This window comes from Atta colombica, unplaced genomic scaffold, assembly GCF_001594045.1.
Source record: "Atta colombica isolate Treedump-2 unplaced genomic scaffold, Acol1.0 scaffold238, whole genome shotgun sequence".
NCBI lineage: Eukaryota > Metazoa > Arthropoda > Insecta > Hymenoptera > Formicidae > Atta > Atta colombica.
In genome coordinates this window covers 573,935-595,543 of record NW_017259336.1, presented here as the reverse complement: position 1 = coordinate 595,543, position 21,609 = coordinate 573,935, and the positions used below count along the sequence as shown (strand labels likewise).

The following is a 21,609-nucleotide window of genomic DNA, read 5'->3' as shown; positions in this document are numbered from 1 at the left end:
ATAAAATTCGAGTAATATTAACAGGAATTGTTGTCAAAAAAAGATTTATTTTTTTGTATTTTAAATAAAAGTGTTGTTCTAAATTCGCTTAAGATATCATATTTTCAATTTTTTTTAACATAAAAAATTAAAAATAACGTGTTAAACTTCGTGAATCTGGCGTGACACTTTTCGCTTTAAAATACAAAAAAAAATGATAAATATTATTACTTTTAGCAACAGTTCCTGTTAATACTATTCAACTACCAATATAGGTAATTTGAAAATAAAATTGTAAATACAATTATCGATTTTTTTTTACACTTTAAATACAGAAAACACATTTGTTGGAAAAAAATTATGATGCTTTTTACTTATTGCAATTCTAGTAATATTTCTCGTTAATTCTAGCAAAGTTTCAAGTCCTTATAATGTTTTTTAAATAAAGTTACATATTTTTAATTAAATTTTTAATATCTATATTCAGCACGACACTTGGAGGAAAAATTATTTATCACAGTTCTAGCAACAGTTTTGGTTCTAGCAGAGTTCAACAAATTCTCTCGCAAAGTAAAAGAGACGAAATGCGTGCGAGGAGTTTGCGATGTCACGCGCAATGCAACGGTCGCGTGGGTGGGCGGGAGATGCACAATTGCAGCAAGCGAATTATGTGTTCGCTAGCATCTCGTCGGGGTCGCCGGCTTCTTCGTAGACAACCGGTCCTGCTATAATTGCGATCGCGAACAATTCGCGCGAGCGAGAGCACGGATGGATGTAATTCGTTCCATACACGTAACAAATCGCGCGGATAAATCCGCGTGATTGTGTTGCGGTATTAGAAGTAAAAAAAAAAGCTCAAGGATACAATTAAAAAACGAAAGATTTAGAGGAAATCATTAAGAAATAAAAAAAGAATAATTAATATATTAATATATAAATTAATAATATATTACGTTAATATACTCTAAAACTTTTAGAATAAATTATCACTCTAAAGAGTACAATTTCACTTTTAAAGATTGAAAATTTAGCCACTCTTTTTTAAGACTAGTTTAATGTTCACACTTTAGAGAGTTTAGATTCTTAGTGAGATTCTCGAAAGAATTTAGAGAGCGTGTAACAGCAATAATAATGGAAGTGTGGATGGGATTGTACAAGTCCCTAAATGTCATCATCTATGTAGATATAAAAAATTCTTCTGTGACTCCCACCGAAGTTGGCAGTTCCAGTCCAGTGTCGTGTACTGCCTTATGAGACTGCTCAATCTCCTCTTCTTCCTCGGTTTATAATATAGTCCTAGTTCTCTTCTAAAAGATCTGTTTTTGTACTAGCTAAACTAGTGTAATACTTTAAGAACAAAGTGAAATAGATATGATAGGTATACATATGATATTAATTTGAAAACGAGAAAACAAGTTCTAGTATAATCTAATGCCATACAATCTATGATTTATAATGAAAAATAGATTTAAGGAAGAGTAGCAGAAAGCTTAACTTGTAATCTTAAGACAGTGTCTTATGACTTAAGTATATCTTATATCTTTAATAACGCACAAAAACTATCTTGTGAGTTATGTCTTAAAGCTATATAAATACCAAGTGCCTTTACTAACACATGTCATAAGACAGTCCTTGTGCGATACTGAAGACATAAGTCTTAACTCACTGTCTTAATATTATAAGTCAGCCTTTCTGCTACAGCCCTCAGAACGATATATATGGCGACGATAGGATCGAACTTGCGATTTGCTGAGTCGCCCGTTTTCATGGAACCACACGTCACAGGGATGGTTCAATGTTTTTTCCTTACGATTTCTCCAATCGATATCGCATTCTAGAGAAATGAAAATGTTACTTTCGCACGATGAAGCTTGACAATAGTGATGTATCGATATTGCTGAGATATGGTCAGGGATTTCGAGATGCTGAGTGGTGGTAAATTAACTGCAGTTTCCAGACGAAAATGTTATCCAAGTTTATTTCAACGGCTATTAGCAACGCCTGTTCACGAGTAATAGGCATTCCGGAAAGTGCCGGTATTCAATTGTCAAAGGCACATTATATTTCTATGCAACTTTCAGCATGTGGTATATACTTTTATTTATAGCACACAAAGGTAGACGATCGGATCGAAACGATGGACATTTCAAACTGAAAAAGACCTAAGTAGCATCATTCAGATTATAATTCATTTTCGACATGCCAATTAACTGACATATAATAATCTCGATATTTTGATTATTTTAACAATCAACTATTTTTCGACGTCATAATTAAATGTTGCAAGGGCTACTTCAATATTCTGGTTATTGCGACTTGTTCAAAGATGGATCATACAATTAAATGACATTCTGCTTATGATTTGGATTATATTTTTGATTATCAACTTCAAACTTTACTATAAAAAAATGTTCCAGAAAAAATAAAGATAGGAGATCAAGAAGACCGACCGAGTTGTCCATTTCTACCAATGCAGATTAACTTTAATCTCGGTTTAATTTACTCTTTATCCTTCTCTAATGCTTAGAATCGGAAAAAATGAAGAGTAAGTTAAATCCAAATTAAAATTAATCTACATCTAGAATTAATCTACAGCTAGAATCGAGTATTAATCAAAACGAGCGGAATTTTCACAAAAACTTAATCGGTCGAGAATGCAACAATAAATCAAAAGTAAGAAATGGAAATCGTTTTTCTCGGTCTCATTGTAAAAAATTTTTCTCGGTCTCTTTGTAAGAGATTTTTCTCGGTCTCTTAAGAAGATAAAAACGGATAAAAGCAGAAGATGCGTCACTAGAATGGAAAAAAAAGATCAAGAGCGATTAGGATCGAGCGATGCAAAATTCTTTGGACGAGCGCGTCGCATAAAATGCGATATGCAAAACGAGAAAAAGAGGAGGCAGAGAGAGAAAGAGAGAGAGAGAGAGAGAGAGAGAGAGAACAAGAGTGAACCCACGCATGAGAAGAACAGGGAAGAAAGAAAGAAATACACAGGAGGCAAAGGGGGACTCTCTCACGCAAGGCGCGTAACATACGCGCAAAGTAGGGGGGCTACTCGCCCTAGAAAACGTCAAACCGACGGATTCACCTATTTATAGACCACCGAGTATGAGTTCGCGGTACTAGCCTTTCGGAAAACATTCGTCGTTATCTCGAGATCGTCGAGCCGAGAGGAACGAGCGCGAGCGTGGAAATTGGACGGAAACCGCGCGACGCAGGGGCGTATTCCGTTTCCTATGTTACGCGCGCTCGTCAGCGAGCAAGCGAACAATTAGACGCCACATTCCTTTCTTCCTTTCTTTCTTCTCTTTCTCTCTCTTCTTCATCCGTGGCGCTTCTCGCTAGCGGATCATGCAGTCCACCGACGCGATAGAAAAGGACAGAAAGAAGAGAAGAGCGAGGGAGAAGAGCGGGCGCCCAGCCGGCGTTCGATCCATCTCATCTACAGAATAAATTCTACTCACCCATTTTTCGGGAACGGTGCCTACTGCGAGCTGTAGAACGGCGGCGGTGTCTTTGTCGCGCGCGGATCACGCGTTCATAGCACGGGGCAGTGGACGGCGTAGCGGACGCGCGTTTCACTTAGGAAATCGCGGAAAAAGGCGAGCGACGTTCCTGCCACGGTACGCAGGACGGCCGACATTGCGGCGCCGAGCCGTGCCGTACTCAGTACGACACGCAATTTGCGCATGCGCGCGACGCGCGGACACACCGGCCGGGCTGCATCGCAGGCGCGAGATTCGAACGGTCGCGGCGCATTTATGCTGCCGTTTGTTTCACTCAGATCACGATCCGATTCACTTCACAACGCTGATTAGCATCATTTGCCCTTGTTTAATTTTTGATAAACAACAAGGATGAAATTATTTTAATTGTAAAGCATTGTGAGTAATATAAATCGAACCGCAGCTCTGTTCAGACATTTCATCCTTCGATCATTTAAATCTTTGAAGTTGGAGGTCGATAATGTATCTTGAAATGAAATAAAAATTACAAAAGTAAGCATATTCATTGTAATATTTATAATTTCATTCTATTTCATTTCAGTCTAGTGAATTTGCTCACTTTTGTAATTTTCATTTTGTTTTAAGATACACAATAGATGCACTGGAGAGATAATAAGCCTGTTTTTTCCTTTTAGGAGATACACAGTTGACACATTATTATATTTTTCTTGGAATTCAATGAATGAAAAAAAAAAATATTTGTGACGATTATGTTTTCTAAAAGGAAAATAATCTTCAAATGCTATATTTTGTTGTAATATGATCGAAGGCTTCGCGCACGTCGTGATAATTCTCTGTTACTCTCAAATAAAAAGATCCTTGTCAAAAAATGGTATACGAAATCGAATTTATATGAGGAAAAAGTCGGATCTCAAATTCAATTGAAAATTTGACGAAAAATATTGCGACAGATATTAAATGTCCGCATCAGTTTTCAACATTTGTTTTATATGTAATTTAATTAATCAAACGACCTTCGTAAATGCGTGAACAATAATACTGTATGTGTGAAATTATCGAGTCTATAATATTCTATATTTCATATAATTTTTATTTTATAAAATATATATAAATTCTTAAACAAGATAGTATGTCCATCTGGTATGTGTTCGAATAAATTGTTGCATGTAATATATTTATCATCACATGATAAACATTACATTATCTACATTTTTCTACTATCGATAATTCAGTTTTCTACTAAACGAATTATTTGTATATCAGAGGAGCATCGATAAAACAGAAAAATGCATTATATTTGAAAAAAATTTCAAAATAATAAATTTATCATATATATTCTGCAATTAGTATATATATTGCTCAACTAATAAAATACTATGTGCCAATAAAATAATTAATGCTCTTCTATAGACTTTTAATCCTTTGCAAATCATTTAAATATCAATTAAATTGAAGAAAATTAGGAAAATCTGAAAATATAGCAAACAAATTAAAAGCAGAGACTGCAGAAATAATTAAATAAAAAAATTGAAAAAAATCTTAAACAGAAAAATAATAATAATGAACAATCATTAAAATTAAATCATTTCAATGGAATATGCATTATGCAATCATCCCATACATCAATCCCATACTAATGGATTTCTCTGTAAAACAGAGAAATAAAAAAGGATCAAAACACGACGATATTAATTGACGTTACTTATCCAGAATGTCTCCTAATTTGCATCAAATCGCTACCGAATAGATTCTCACTCGGATTTCAATTAACTAGAGACTTAGCCATGGAGTCTTATGTCTTCCACGATTTACAAAGACGACAGGATATAGGTGGCGACAGGAGTGTCGTTCTCTCGATTCTATGCTCCTCCCTTCCCATTATTCTCCCCCGTGCTGGGCGCGCATCGACAACTGCAGCGGTCCGAGAGAGCGCGCGTTAATTGGTGGGACCAATTAATTCCGACAAGTTCGCTCGATGTGATTAGCGCGTATACGTGGCGACGACGATGGTAGTAGTGACGGTGATGCGGTAGTAGTGACGGTAGTAGTGGCGATGGTGGTGCGTGCGCGCGGTTTACAGAGCTGCGCGCCCCTGTGCACGACGCCACTACCACCGTTGCACCCACCACTGTCGCCGATCTGCCTCCGGAAACCGAGGAACCTGTTCCGCCGCGCGACACTCCGTTTTCTCACATTCTCGCTGCTTTCGCACGAAAGATATCGCATCGGCGCGACGTGCCGGTTGCGGACACAAATTACCGGAGCTACCGGAGCTACCGGGACTACGTGACCGAAGAGCCGATCTCTCACGTCCTCGCGAGTCGGTCTCGACCGCGCAAAGTCTCATGAGACCACTCGAACGTATGTCTCGCCTCGCTTCGGGTGTAGTATCACCTCATTTTTTGGAAAGCATTTCCGACTTCGACTGTGCAACTACGTTACATTATTTGTTTTGATTACATCATTATATTTCGTCCCATTCACTGGTTTGAGGTGATCGGTATATTATACTTTGATTTCACGATTTATTTACGATTCTAGTCGGAATCGTCGCCATTTTTGCGGCAAGTACCATTAATTTTGAAGAAGAAAAAGAAGGTCCCGATTGCGCAAGCGCGATTTATCGGTAGACAAACAAGACAAACAAGATCAAGATAGGATTAAAGCTAATTATTAATCTGGCTTGTATTAATAATAAATTTATAATCCGTTTCGTTCATCTTGCTGGAACAATCAAGCAAAATAATAACATACGTCTTACGAATCACAAACTGTTTTTTATTCCTACATTAGACTGCACTAAAATTTTGTTCTCACTCTCGTTAAATATCGAACATATTATACTTATTTCGTTTTGAATTCTAATGTACTCTACAATATACTCTAGTTCAGCTATAAGAAACACACCTTATTGTGCTTAATGGATATTATTGCTGTTATTGTTTTCCTCCATTTTGCACGGAAAGTAAAGTTCTATTGAAGTTTCTCAAAATTTAGCTAGACACAGATCTGAAAATAATTTTGTTAGACTATTAAAATAATTATTTGATATTGTGGATTGAATAGTAATTGTTGAAGAGTAACAATTCGTGGAAGGATAGCCAGAGAATCGTCGCGAATTTGCCTAATAAAACTCTAAAGCTTAAAACGATTTAATCGAAATCTTGCGTCAACCGGAGGTCAATACAGTTCGCTTGGACTCGCATTCGAAATTAGGCTCGTGGCGTGTGTGTACTGCGCGTCCGGATGTTTCTGCCTATGAGTCTAGAAGGTCAGGAACTCGAGGCCGCGCCGGCGAAGGTAAGCCGGCGGTTGATTTATCGGCCAATTAGTCCATCGTATCGGGTGCGCTTCTCTGGTGCGTCTCATCTTACAGACGATATCCCGTAGAAGACCGGCGCATGGGTTAAAACGCCGGCGGAGGAGGGCATCAGGGACGTAACTATGCTTCTCGCTGAAGACACGAAGTGAAGTAGCATAAAGAATTAACATTCAATGAGGCAAGGAAAATGCCACGTGACATCCGTAAAAAAATTGAGAATTGAACGAAAAAAAAAAAAAAAAAAGAAAAATAAATTCTTTGCACCTGTCTATCTGTTAATGTAAAGTCAATTAATCAGCGCTAATATCGATAACGTTTCGAAATAGTCAGTCGAAATAGTCTTACATCGACTTTTCGAAATAAAAGACTCCAATTTTCAAAATATATTTCTTCTTTATATGATAAAGAAATTGTGTCTATCTTAGAAAATATTTAAGCGACAATGACTTTAATTGTCGATTACTTGTAGCTGTAAAACGTTTCGCATAAAGTTCTTTCAAGTTCCAAGGTGATAGGCTTAAAGGGTTGAGAGATTGGATTTACCGTTGCGATCCTTACAAATGTGGGAACGACGACATTTATTTGACGTGTACGACAAGTCGTCTTTTTCTTTTCGCTATCTTGCTCAGCGATGGCTTCATTAAATTGGACCCACTTCGATTTGCGGCTCGCGGTTAATGGAGCGCGGGCATCCACATCAGGCTGTCCTTCGTATCTTAAGATATCTTTACATGGCGTTCGTCGGCACGCACCGTTTAGCGCTTTAGCGTCTTAGCCGGGCTAAAATAGACGGTGGCTCTTCGCTCGAGCGTTCGCAGAAAAATCCTCGTCGCTCGAAGAAACAAGATTAAAGCATTCTCCGTGTCAGCCGAAAGTGGTTGCCGATACAAAATTTTCAATCGAAAATTGCAGAGGTGAGAAAGAAAAAACGATACTCAAAAACTCGATAGAAATCCAATTAAACAATTTGTAGACAATTTGCATATTTTATGTTTTTTTATGAAGATTTGTTTTTCTGAATGCCGTCAAATTAAATGTAAAGTTGAGAGATAAATTATTTCAAAATGTCAGGCAAACATCTATATGTATTCTTCGAAACTAGATAAACTGTTGTTTCTCAATTTTAACTCGATCAGTAGCCAAAAAATCAATCAAAAAATATAATTAATAAATTGAAAATAAGTAAAGATACTTGGAAAACTACGCGTTATGCTAAAATTTTAGTTAGATAGAACTAAAAATAATTTTATTGAATTATAAATATAATTATACAGAACGTTCAAATCGATTGCTAGAATAGCAAAACTTTTTGCAGCGATTTGTCCATCATGCTTGAGTTCCTTACATAATTATTTTAATAGTTCAACAAAATTATTTTTAGATCTGTACTTAGCTAAAATCTTAAATACTTCAGCAAGATCATTCTCTTTTCATATAGAATTGAATAAACTGACTGTCCAAAATATGACTATTTATTCAAGTCGACAAAGTTTTTTATTCGAGTACAACGCTTCCTAAACACATAGATTTTTTTTGTAATTTCTAGTTTAAACGTCATTTGAAGAGTAAAGAATTAACATTGAAAGGCCGCCAAAACGTCACGAAGGATATAACGGCCGATCGCAAATTCTCGTGTTGCCATCGCGATGATACGCGCGTTAGTTAATGCTCGAAACACGACACGACGGTTTTCGCGTGCTAGCGACTTTGATTCTGCTTTTTCGTGACGGTAGAGCCGAAAAGGGGTCTGTACGTGATGACTTGCCGCTAGCACCATTAGATCTGCCGGCTCGAATTTCAGTTATGCCGCTGCGAGCGGCCCGACGATATAGCGACAGCGGGTCCGCTGTTCTGTCCGTGAAAGGTCCCAAACTTTACGCCCATTGTCAAAAAGCGCGCGGACGAAGCGACAAATTAAACGTAATTAACGCAACACACGACTGCGTGCGTGTATTATGTACGGTAATGCTTTCAGTGCGAGAGTAAAGTAATCGTGAATTGATATTTTTGACTTCTAGAATGTTTAGAAAATTGAAAATTGTAATCGAGTGTGTCAGATTCAAACTATTAAGATATATACGCAAATGTAATATACTTTAATATTAATCTTCTGAAGCTAATGATGGATTTATTGCACCCATACAATTATGTTCCTTATGTTATATCTACAAATTTGAATTATTATTATTATTAAAATAAACTTAATATATCTTCTTTTTTATACAAGTTACGTCATTTGAAATTAATTAATGTCTTTTAATTAATACAAATTAAATTGGTCTTACAGAGTATCTCAACATCAGTATTGAAAAAAAAGTATCGAAATATTCGCAAAAATAAACGTTACATGTTCGCTTCGATATTTACTGATTATAAAAAAGTTTAATTTTAATGACAAAATATACATTTCTGTGAAATATATCTTATTAATTGCAAAAAATAAAGTAGATAGTTTATTTACTAAGAATATAACATTTTATTTCGTCGTATTTAAATAAGAATTTATTGTAATAAAACATTATATCTCACAAATAAATTTTTAAATATCTTTTTCTAAGTGTATCTGTACTATATTGTGCAAATTTTGACGTCAGCTCTAAAGGTTCTTAATTATATATCGTTATGCAAAAATTTTTAGATGTGCAGCACTCTCTTTGTACTATATAGCTTCTCGCATCTAAAACTTTTTTTTTCCTATTTAGACCTAATGAAAAAAAAAAAAAAAAGAGAAATCAATCTAAATGATTACGTCACTATAACATAGTATTTATCATACCTTTTTCAAATGAATAAATAATGTTGTTTAATGAAATCTCTCTTTGCATCAAGAGTCAATTTCGTATTCGACATATGGCAACGGGTTACAAAGTGTCGCGGTTCACGGCCATGCGAACGTCGTAACTCGTGCGACAGAAGCCGAGGCGCTTTCTAAATTGTTTTCCCGCGCGGAGCACCGTACTCGCGCGCGGATTCAAGCGCGCGGCGAGAGGTTTACGATTTTACTTTATTGCCTCGGCGATGCATTGTCAAAATGTATTACGGTCGCGCCTGTATAGAGCGCGGTTTAATATCCTGTCTGCATTTAATCGTACCGGTATTAGAGCAGCGACTACGGGTGGTCCTATTAACCGCCACACCGCCGTACCGTCGCGCCGCTGGTGCACGCTGCCGGTGGGTTTACTTCACCTTTTGCGGATATATCCGGCCTGTATTTGCGTTATTAGCTCGCCGTTACGTCACTCACGCTTTTTCCTCCTTCCCCCCTTCCGAAAATGTTGATTAACGCGCCACCCGCGCACAATGCCCGGCCGGTAATTAGATGTCGATGCGAACGCGCCATGCCGGGCCCGGGCTAATTGGACCCTTGGATCTGCGTACCCCGAGATCTTTTCGTCCCCGCAAATTTTGGGGGTCGGCCACATTAATGTCGATTAACGTTGTGACGAGGACAAAACAGACACGCCACAAGATTAACTATAAAAGCATAGCAAATTTAAGATGACTCTCATTTAGATTTTAAAGATATTCTAAAATGAAAGATTATCTTTAAGAAGAAATTACTCTCTAAATTCTTTGGTAATCTCTAAAGAGTGAAAATAAACCAGTCTTAAGAAAGAGCTTAATTTTCAATCTTTGAATTAATTTTCAAGATTTCATTCTTCAGAGTTTACTTAAAAATTTTTAAGAATAACTATATGTATAATAAAAGTTAATCGAAACTATAATATATATTACCATAAAAAATTATGACACAAAAATAAAATTCTTTAGAATGCGCTAATATGTATGCAAATTTGTTCCAAGTATTTTTATGTCTTTTAAATTCATGATAACGTTGGATTTTATTTCACGAGCAAACACGTAGCTAACTTTGTCAGTTATAACGTGCCATTTCATCTTTATCTCTCGTCAATACGTAAGCAACTCCGTTGCGTTCTGCAAGGTTAAAAGCGCAAAGCTTTTCTCACTCGATACTTGAAGAAAAGATTCCATCGTAGACTTTGGGTATTTCTGAGCGATTCTACACGCACGGTCGGGCACTGGCCCGTCTCTCTCTTGACTTAACTATAATTTGCACGCCGTAAATACGTACATACCGCTCCGGTGGTACTGTATGAGACACGCGGACGATGAGAACTTAAACGTCGCAGATGTGCAACCGGGATACACTATGTCTTGGTCATAAAACGCCGCCGGTAGTTAAATCCGTATTTCTAGAGCGGGCTTAACTCCTCTTTGTAACCAGCCTGTGTCTGCGGCCTTTATTCCTTCGTCAACGCGTATGTTGCACCTCTAATCGACCGGGAGAGTTTCAGACTAGGAATGTAATGCAAATATAATAAAATTTCTAATAAATCATCATGATAGCTAGAAAAATTTTATTTATTGTCTCTTATTGATTCCTTAATCAGAGAATTGTCAGTATATTCGTCGATAATAAAAGAACAATATCACGATAAACTCGTGTGGAAGTGAAATATTCTTTGATCTGACGTTGCACTTTCATCATAGAAGGGATTCGACGAGCGGGTATCGTTTGAGTCCATTGCGTCGTTTAATTTAATTTGGTGTTATCTTACAAAGCGTAGATAGGGTCCCCGTGGGAGGATGCGGGTGCAGAAAGCTCCTTTAACAGGCCGTGATCGTGCGCCGGGGACATTTTCCCGCGCCATTATTGTATCCGATAAGTCGGGAGATAATCGCGCAGCCAGAGCGTCGTGATGTCCCCCGACGCGAGTTCGACGTTCGATTCTTCTCCGGCCGCGTGAGCGACAAGATCGGGATTATTATCGCGATTTGATCGATGGGCGAGGGGTGTTCGTTAAAATCCCCCTCGCTTTCGGCGCTGTTCCGCGATGTAGACGTGTTATTCCCGTACCTGCAGTTCGCGTCGAGTAAACAGGGGAAGTAGATTCTGATTTACGCGCGCCGTTCCATGTACGAGAGGTATTGAAATTTGGTCTAAAAATTTGAGCTTAAAAATCTATAGTTCGACTGAAAGATAAAACAATCCAGTTGACACTAACTAAAAATAACATCAATGTTATAAATCAATTTGTAAAAAGAAATGGTCTCACTTTTATCGAAGCGGACCTTAGTGTAATATTTCAGTGTAAATTTTTATACATATCCAAGTTTGCAATGTAATTTTGCATTCAACAATGTAATTTTTTTGTGACACCACGTATTATGTTACATTTAGATATACTGCTGAATGCAAAATTATAAAAATTTGATACTTGTGATATAAAATGATGACACAATCGAGTATAACGTTTCAGCTGATTGTGTCAACTTGTGTCTTAGTTGGAAAGCACGGAATGTGTTACATGTTACATTACAATGTCGCCTGTATACATTGCTAGAAAGCACCCATTGATATTACGTTACTTTTACTTGGTGTTAACTAGAAATGTTGCAAGATTCAAAAAATATTACGCTGCTTCGTCCTTTAATTATCGCTAATCCATAAGATAAGACATTATAATAGTTATGTGTTAATTAAATAGATAGATATGTAACAACGAAACAATAAATTCTCACATATTAATCGACAAGTCGTCAATGGAACAATTTTTTTAAAAAGCAGAGACGTTGAATGTCGAACGTGTCTCGCTAGTATCGGCCATGTTGCACAATTCGACGCTGCACGTCCACCTTCGGTCTCTGTTCTCGGTCGAGGAGGCACTCATTCGCCAGGACTAAACCTGGCACCGGACTCCGCCAGGACTACTGCATATGTATTATACGCGATTGTGTTCCAAGAAACTTCTGTCCGACATACGAGAGCGAGAACTCTGTTTTGTCCTTCTTTTCCGATCCTGCCGTCTTTCTTTCACTGTCATCTCCCCGGTCGCACGTCCTCCCTCTTCCTCTTCAGGGAACTCCACCAGAGTCACTTTGCACCTGGCCTCCTGTTTCTCGAGCCGTTGGAAGCTACTCGCGGCGTTTCGAACGAACTCGAGACGATACCGTCTCTCTCCCCCTTTTTCCCCCCTTCCTCTATCTTGTCCAGACCTCCCTCTTTTTATTCGCTCGATGTCTCTTCAAGGGAGGAAAAGAATAGTCGAAGCGCCGTGAGTCAATCCGACGATCACGTGGTTGCTCTTCGATCCGCGACGAGAAAAATCAACGTTTGCGTGAAATTTCTCGCGTAACTTCTTCCATCGCTTTTTCTTTTATAACGTATCGCGAACCAAACTGTATCCTACATCATATAAAATAAAACAGAGTTGCTAAAATAATTTCTTTCAAAAATCAAAAATAGGAAAATGCTCGTTGAAATATTGTAACCTTTTTTTTGACTTTTACAATTTTCTCTTAATAATTCACCTTTATTTCTTTTAAATAAGTGCGAAATAAATTATTTAATTAGATCGTTTTGTTCTTGTATAAATGTAAAAAGTCGAAGTATTACAAAATGAATGTATCACAAATATATCACGTATTCTTTAAAAATTTGTATAGCAGTGTCGAACTTTCTGGTCGGTAATTAAAACAAATTGTTTTTTACACACGATCAACATCTAATCGAATATAAATAACTGAATAAAGAAATGAAATAAAGACTACTTTGAGAATTTTGATTACATAAACCAACATTTTCGATTTTAACAATTATGTTTTGAACTCCTGATATCCTTCCTATCCTTTCGATGATTGGACGATTACATAGGCTAAATGTCAATGCCTGCCCCGAAAGGGCTCAAGCATTGGCCTTCGGCCCGTGGTTAAAGTGATTGTATTCCAATTATTTCCATTATGCCTTGATTCTAATTGATTCAATAATCGCCATAACAATCGCCGGAAATACATTCGATCGTTCGCATCCATCACTGGCGTAAAGAGGCCATCACTGTGAGTCGAATCAAGTAACCGATCAACTAATCTAGGATTAAAATCTCTTGTTGATTTCTTGAGGTCGTCGTTAACGATTCCATGTACTTGAACTCGACAGGATGTTTGCTCGCGATATAACTATGTCGATTAAGTTGTGCTTGCATAAGAAGAGATACAAGCACATTATATCGAAGAGCATAAGTTACTGGAAATTAAATACTTTTCGATAATTTAACAGTTATACAGTATATGTATAATAGTCGTTAGAAGTAAAGACTTTTTGAATTTTGATAAAAATTTCAATACTCAATTTTATCATTATTACGTTATTATTATATATATACACATGATGTGATTTGTCGAAACCTCTTAACATTTTTTTAAACTTAGATAATACCCTCATTAGATAATATATTAATCAAAGAATTTATAATCGCAAAAAAACGTGACTTCTAACCGCTGTATTAAAGTCGATGATATCAAAACTCAACAAAAATAAAAACAGTTTTGTGAAAGAAATAATAATACCCGAGTAACGGGTGTATTTTTTATTTATGCTTTTTTTCAGTTCTCTAAAGATTATATAAGAGGAAAACGCAGCTATTAACTAAATATGACAAAGCGAAAGATTCAACGTAGATTTTCTGCGCAGTATCCTCCGATGTAAAATCGATCCTCTTGAAATCGAAGGCAAAACGACGACATTTACGACGAAATGTTGAATGAACTATTCCGCGTCCCATGAAATCCCGGACAAAGCGACACCGACATCTTTATACCGGAATGATTTTCCAAAACCTTTCACATGTGCGCGCGTATTACATCCGTCTCTCATTCACAATAAGAGTCCTCGAACTACTTTCGCGGCTTATATTAATGAACTCTTAGCTGAAAGTGACTCCAAGAAAATTCATTCAACCCTTCATTCAACTGTAATACGTATTTTTGCATGACGCAGCGGATATATAGACGATTTGGTAGACGAGTTTTTCAAGGAAAAGATGTTCACAATGTCTAAAAGAAACTATACAAAGTGTAATTCTTTGAAACTGTGAATCGGATAGTGCAAAGTAGTTTTTGCATCAATGATTTCGAAGTGTACCTAACGCTATTTGGCAACAATCAGATTTATATCCTTATGATAATTTGTCAAGATTTTCTGGAGGAAGCCAAAAAATCATTAGATGCATCAGGTTCGACATGAAATAATTTTGATACATTAGAAATATTTTTCATTCTTGGAATAGCAATATCATGCTATTTCAAAATCTTTTACTCTAATTAAAAAGTGTTTCCAAACTATCATATCTAATATGTTATATAAAGTACAGAATTTTATATAAATAACAAGACTTTCTGGATTCCTTCTTCAAGCATATTTAGAAAAATTAAAGAGAGAGAGAGAGAGAGAGAAACAATTTAAATATTTATACATTAAAAAAAATAGTATTAAAACAAAATATTGAGAAAAATTAAAAACTATTTTATCTTGAAATATCTTGATGATGGAGGGATTGGGATGCGTCGATAGCTTCGATAGAATGTGATTGTATAAGGTGCACGAATTTGGATTTCTCGACAAAACTTGAATAAGTCACAGTCGAACGAGCAGTCCTTGCGCACGTTTATAAACCTGCCGGCCGTCTATAAACCTGCGACATAATGCACCCTGAACGAGATTATTTCGCAATTTATCACCGAGGCCGTTGAATGCGCGGGGTGGTCTATTAGGGGGTGGCTAGCAAGATGGCGGCCGGTGTCGGCGAACAATTGTACCCCAGGCCCGATGACAAATGAAGTGGCAGCCGTCTGCGCCTATGACTTACGGTGGTTTCTTTTGTCGACGCTTCGGCGATACCACGAATCCTCCTGATCCTCCTCCTCAGGTGTTTCACTCGGCGGAAAAGTCTCTGCACGGGTAACCCCCTCCTGACTTCTCGCCCACTGTCTTCTCCCTCCCTGCTCATCGATGCGAACATGCCGTTGCTCGCTGGACCGAATTTGTGATTGCTATCGCGGCATCCGACCGCGACTGTAAAAAGCAGAGAATTTATAGAGGTTGCCCCAGGTTTATCGAATTATTCCCTAGTTACCAATTCTATGGCGAATTTGGAATCGATTTCCCAGCGACGGAAATGTGATTTGTTGTAATAACAGGAAGATACGAAATAGATGGAGCAATAATCCGTTTAAAAAAATCTCTTCGTTACATTTCTTTCAACTTAAAATTTTTTTTACAAATTTCTATAGTCAGCTGTGTTAGTAACACAATGGCTTAATGTAATTTTTTTATTTCGCTTATATTATATTGTACTTCGTGCATTTCTTTCATCAGTCAAACTATTATCATCTGGGGTGTCATCGCTGGTTTGTATTCCTTTCCGTTTCGTTAAAAAAACATATTGCATAACACTTTCATTACACACTAACATTGTGTATAATAAATACGAATTTAGCATTAATTTCATGAATCATGGTTCGTTGCTACAGCGCATACAAAAGTTATTTCAGTGCACTACAAAGTCATTTCGATTCGCTCGCTGAATGAACTGCATGACATCATTGCGAGACATTTGATAATGAATTCGACTCGAGTGATGAATAAACATGTCGATTTACAGAAAAGGTAAAAAATTGTCTCACGAAGTTATCATATTCGCTCATCTATCGTGCTATTGTTGAAGTGTCTCTTGAATCGTTTGGAGTAAAAATATGAGTAACAGCCCTGGTAATGGTCTCGTAAAGAGAGCTTTACAAGATCGTAACTTTCGAGCGGCGCGGTTCGTGCAACGAAGTCGTAAAAAGCCTATTATCTAAGGAGCTCATTTGACGTCCGGTTCGATAAATCTAATATAATTATTTCGTCCGCGTCTCGCTTTATTATCTGATTAGGCTAATTCTTTCTCTACCGTTGTGCACGCAGTCGCGTTGTACCGGAATTTTTTGTTCCTATCGTGATCGAGGTAAAAGAGAACTCGACAATGTAGATTGCCATTAACATCACTTTCAATCTGATATAATTACTTAGTTTCTACACATACAGTAGTATAAGTTTTATATCTTAAAAATTATTAAAGAATGATATGTGGAAACGAACAACAAAATTTTTTATTTAGGATAAAATAAAATATCATAGAAGAACTATTTTCAGTTTGTTATTTAGATGCCAAAAAGTTTAGCCAATAACATCTTTCCTAAATCGTGAGACGCATCGAAATTCTTTCACGATTCTTCTCCAAAAGAAATTCTTCCGGCAAGTTAACGAGATCGATTTTGTCGTATGTATCACGTTTATTAATCCCAACATGTGAAAGAAAATCTATTAACATTGGACGAAAAAACGCAATCCCGATGTAATCGACGTTATAGAGCGGAAAAAAGAGAGAAAGAAAAAAAGAAGAAGAATAAAACCGAGGACGAAGGGTAGGCCGGACACGTTCGTGGGAGCATTCGCCGGACACATCACGAGCGAGCGAGGGAATAAACGAAACGTTACGCTCGCGTTTCGCGTGGAGGAGAGACGTAGCGTACAGCGTACAGAGGGGCGAGGGATGGGGGGATGGCCTCGCGCACAGATCCCGCACGAAAATAGCACAATAGCTCATCTCCCGCCCGTTGATACGGAGCACAGTCGCGGTGCTCTGACTTATCGAGTCAGGCATATTTAATTTCCGCTCTCCCGGCGACGAGACGCCACACGCCCGCGCGGCGTACAACACGTACACCAACGCTGAACGCATACTCAGCCATCCCTTGTATAGCGCGAGCCGCAACGCGCGCCCTTATCTACCCTTTTCCAATAAGACTTCCTACTGCGGAATTACCCCTTTGCCAACACGACACAATATTCGGCTTTCTATGGCGCATTATGCGCCGTCTTTTCCATTTGGTCACTTTATCACGACCGACGACCGACGACGTTATTCCCTTTCTCCTCTCTCTCTCTCTCTCTCTCTCTCTCTCTCTCTCTCTCTCTCGCACCCCCGCGTCTCGCTTTGTGACGGCCGCGCCGTCGCCAATAAAACCGTCGACGAAGTTGGCCGCCCGATTTCCGGAAGAGCCGACAGACTCTTTCTCATTCTCGCGCGAATGAATATTTTCTATTGTTCCTTTTTTCCAATCGTTATTTGTATTCTCTCTCTCACCTCCCCCCCCTCTCTCACTCTCTCACTCTCTTTCTCGTATACGTGTCCTCTCTCGCGTTTTTGCAGTAAAAGCTATGTTGAGTTTTACCGTGCGCGCAATTGTTCCCAGCTGAATAAGACCGATCGAAAAATACGATCCGCGTGTGTACCTCATTTCCGCCAGTCGTCGCGAATTTTTCTCATTAGCTCGCGATCATTTACACGTCGAGTTCCGCGACATGTGTGTACATACCTCTTTTTCACTTTTCTATTTTTTATTTTTCAGCGCGCCGCCGTTGTAAAAATACACACGGCGAGCCGTTCGTGCGTGTGATCGGCCACGTGTAGCCAGAGCTCTTTGTCCAATAAACGATATCACTTTGTTCCGCTTCGCCGTGAAATCGATTCTCATTTTCAAAAGCCTCGTAAGCGAAACGTGCCCGTCGCTTCTAACACTTCACAATCGATTTCAGCGCTTTTCTCGACGTTGGTAACGACGAAGCGTCTGGCTCTCCCTATTTCTCTCTCTCTCTCTCTCTCTCTCTCTCTCTCTCTCTCTCTCTCTCTGATGTTTCCGTGAAGTTTATGAATTTTATTATTCTGTCATTTTATACACGTCGACAGAGAATCCGATACGAACGCTGCTCTTACGAGTTCTGCGTACTTTATTATTTTATCGGTTCACATTTTAATACAGAATTATTTGCACATCGTTTAAATAACGATTAGAAAAGTGTCATTTGAAGGGCTTCCCGGAAAAACATTACAAGCATCATCTTAATGAAAAGTGATATTTTAATGGAAAAGCGTTGCTTGTATATTAACTAAATGTGTGCTGAAATCTATGAAACAGGAAATTATGGGCAGAAGAAAACGATAACGATTGACGATTAATGGAAGTACTTTACTTCTATGAGAATATGAATAACATACAAGAAATGCAAAGCTAATAAATAAATGAAGGAGAAATACAAAGAATTAAAAAATAGTAGAATGCCCATGTCTCCAAGCTAAAAAATATTATATATCTACGCTACCAATACAAAGTGCATTCAAGCTGTAAGGTTTCGTAAGGTTTTTCTCAAGAATGGAAACAGATAGAAACATGAGAGAGATCTTAACACAATGTCTTAAAAAAAAAACGTTGCAATGATATATTTATGTCAGTGCATTTATTAGAAAAATATTGTATGTCACATGTAACTTTTATCCACTTTTATCAAATTTTTAATCAATAGAATTTTTTCTTATTATATACATATTTTTATATAAGATTAGTCTACTATAAAAATAACAAGAAATTTAAAAAAAAATTATTATCGAAAAAACTTTAATATCTACTATTTTATTTCCTATAAAATTGAAAAAAATGTTGAATGTAACGTTTTTTTGGGGAGCCCATTATTTATGAAAATTTATCTTTTTTAAAATAACATAAATTACAATTGCATCATATTTCAAGATTATGAAAAATCTCAATTCATGATTCGACTTGACTTAATTCACCTCTATCGTCAATCGGCGTCACACTGCAATGAATAGCAATCTTGGATAGCTATGAGGAATAACGCCGACTCGATGGCAATTCATCTCACCGCGAGCATCGGCACAATGGAGGAGCGGTGCGATTTTTCCACGAAAAGCGCTATATCTGCGGCGTGGGCGAGCTGCTTCTCGCTGCTTCGTATCCTTCCACCGATACGTCATACTTAATCACTGGTCATAAGTCCCCAGGGGAGCGTTCAGGCGGTACCGCGCCCTCTCGTGCTGCCAGATTTCCCCTGGTAAACCACGGTAAACCATACATAATAGGCAAACAGAGAGCGTATGGGGTCCATCGCCATGGCGCTTGACTCTTGGTACGCGGTGCAGGCTGCTCCGTTTATGAGAGGGTGCATAAATCGTCGGGAAAGATTCGTCCAAGGGTGGCTCGAGTGTCGTCGCAAAAGAAACGTCTACGATCGGACAGTAGTTTTGCCCGTAGCCGCTTTCCTAAGGATCTTGTCCACGGATCTTCGGCTGGGCGAGATTCAATTTAGGAGCGCGCGACATTAAACGCTTATTTATATCGCCGGATTGTTTTCGCGTCCTCCACGATGAACGTGCGTGGAATACCGGTAAATACCTCGGGAATGATCGTGATTGGTCATCCTGTGGGGAAACGTTTAACCCTGCTCTCGGATAATATCTTGTCCGATAGTAAGTTTCTCGAAGCAGATTGGCTAAACGATGAGCAAACATCGTTTAGAGTTAACGTTTTACAGAAACAGATAAGCTTTGTCGACTTCCTCGGATCTTTGAGGGAAGATCTTGCACTTTATCACAATGTGTTTAAATTGCCTTTTCAATTGTAGTATTGTTTCAGAAATCATTGATCACGAATGAAATAATCATCAAAAAGATTTTTGTGCTCCGTTAAAGTTTTTTCGTGTGGTAAATGTAACAAATTTGTTACAAGCACGATCTCCATCTATTTTTCATTTCCGCGTAAAATTCGCGTAAGCATAGTGCTCGCGTAGGAGAAATACGCATTGAAAAGCCAATACCGATTGCGACGACACCGACGTGACGTAGTCGTGGCGGTTGTTTCCTCGGAGAAGTCTCGCGTTCTCGTTCTATTGTGCGACGATTTCTGAAACAGATCCTTTTTCCTTTGTCTCCGTCCCGTCGTCGGTATGAGAGATCCTTTCTCACCGTAGAACAAGTTAGTAATTAATTTTTGCGAATTACTCGGCAGTCGACGTGCTGCCACCGGTATACGTGCAACTGGAGCAGTATCTTTCCTCGTCTCTCATAACGAGTGATGGCTTTAATGTTAATTTATGTTCAAGTAATTAGCAACAAATGATTAAGCCCCGTCAGAAACAATTACAAAATTTGGAACGTATTAAAACTAATTGTCATTATATAACAATAACACAATGGACGGTTTAATTGTAAGAATTAATGTTAATAATTTATAGAAAGATGGCAAAGCATTACAATTATGATATAATAAATTATTAATAATTGCAATTAGATGAGGAAAGTGATTGATGGCAGAGATATAATAGAGTAATTGATAATTGTTTTTCGTTTCGAAACTGTTGAAAAAATATTTTTATTTGTACAATAAATTAATTGATATTTATATCAATTACTTTTTGTTGAAATATTTGTAATTGTTGCAATCTCTATTCTTTATTAAGAAAATTAAAAAGTTGAAATCATTTTTATTCATTCAATTAGTGTGCTTTTTTATTGTTTTTTGCAATGCTCTTATATATCCTTATCATATCTTAAAATATCTTAAAAATATCTTAAAAATTGAAATTGAGATTGAATTTATTCAATCAAAACAAAGTTTACTAAATTTGATATTAGTTTTTTCTTTTTAATTTTGATTAATTCAATCTCATCCTCAATTTCAATCTTCTGTCCGATACGAGTATAACTTTTTATTTCTATAAGTATGAATCTATAATATTATCATTCAAACAATTATACAGCAAATCAACCTCTATATTTCTGTTATTCCAATCTACAACTATTTCCCTCAATGTTAATGTCGTTATTATTTTATGGTATGCGTATTTCCTGTTTTAATAAATTTATTTAAAAACACACACATAGAAAAAGAATGTATTGACAATTACAGCGAAACCAATGAAACTCAGTTTCCTCGAGCGAAACCCTGATTCATTTCGTGGGCTCGTTCGCAGCCATCGCACCGCCAATGCGCGGTGGCTTGACACCCCCTTGCCCCGTTTCAGCACAACTCAATTTCTCGTTTCATTCTCCAGGCACGGTCCTATCTCGTTCGCCCGCCTGAGTTCCCCCGACGGCCGCGTATAATACGCCACCTACCCAGTTATAATAATGGCACGGAGGGGTTGGC

General features: G+C 37.7%; 1 protein-coding gene across 12 annotated transcripts in view; it reads right to left on the bottom strand.

Annotated features, from left to right (window-relative positions):
• The window catches only part of LOC108688763 (actin-binding LIM protein 2), a 29,789-nt gene extending 26,167 nt beyond the window's left edge, over positions 1-3,622 (bottom strand). For all 12 annotated transcript variants that reach the window (XR_001931805.1, XM_018195142.1, XM_018195145.1 and 9 more), the window contains exon 1: positions 3,444-3,622. Coding sequence is in view for 1 of the 12 variants with exons in the window: in XM_018195149.1 (XP_018050638.1) it covers positions 3,444-3,447 (4 nt within the window). In the remaining 11 variants the exon portion in view is untranslated. The remainder of the gene's footprint in view (positions 1-3,443) is intronic.
• Between the last annotated feature and the right edge of the window lie 17,987 nt (positions 3,623-21,609).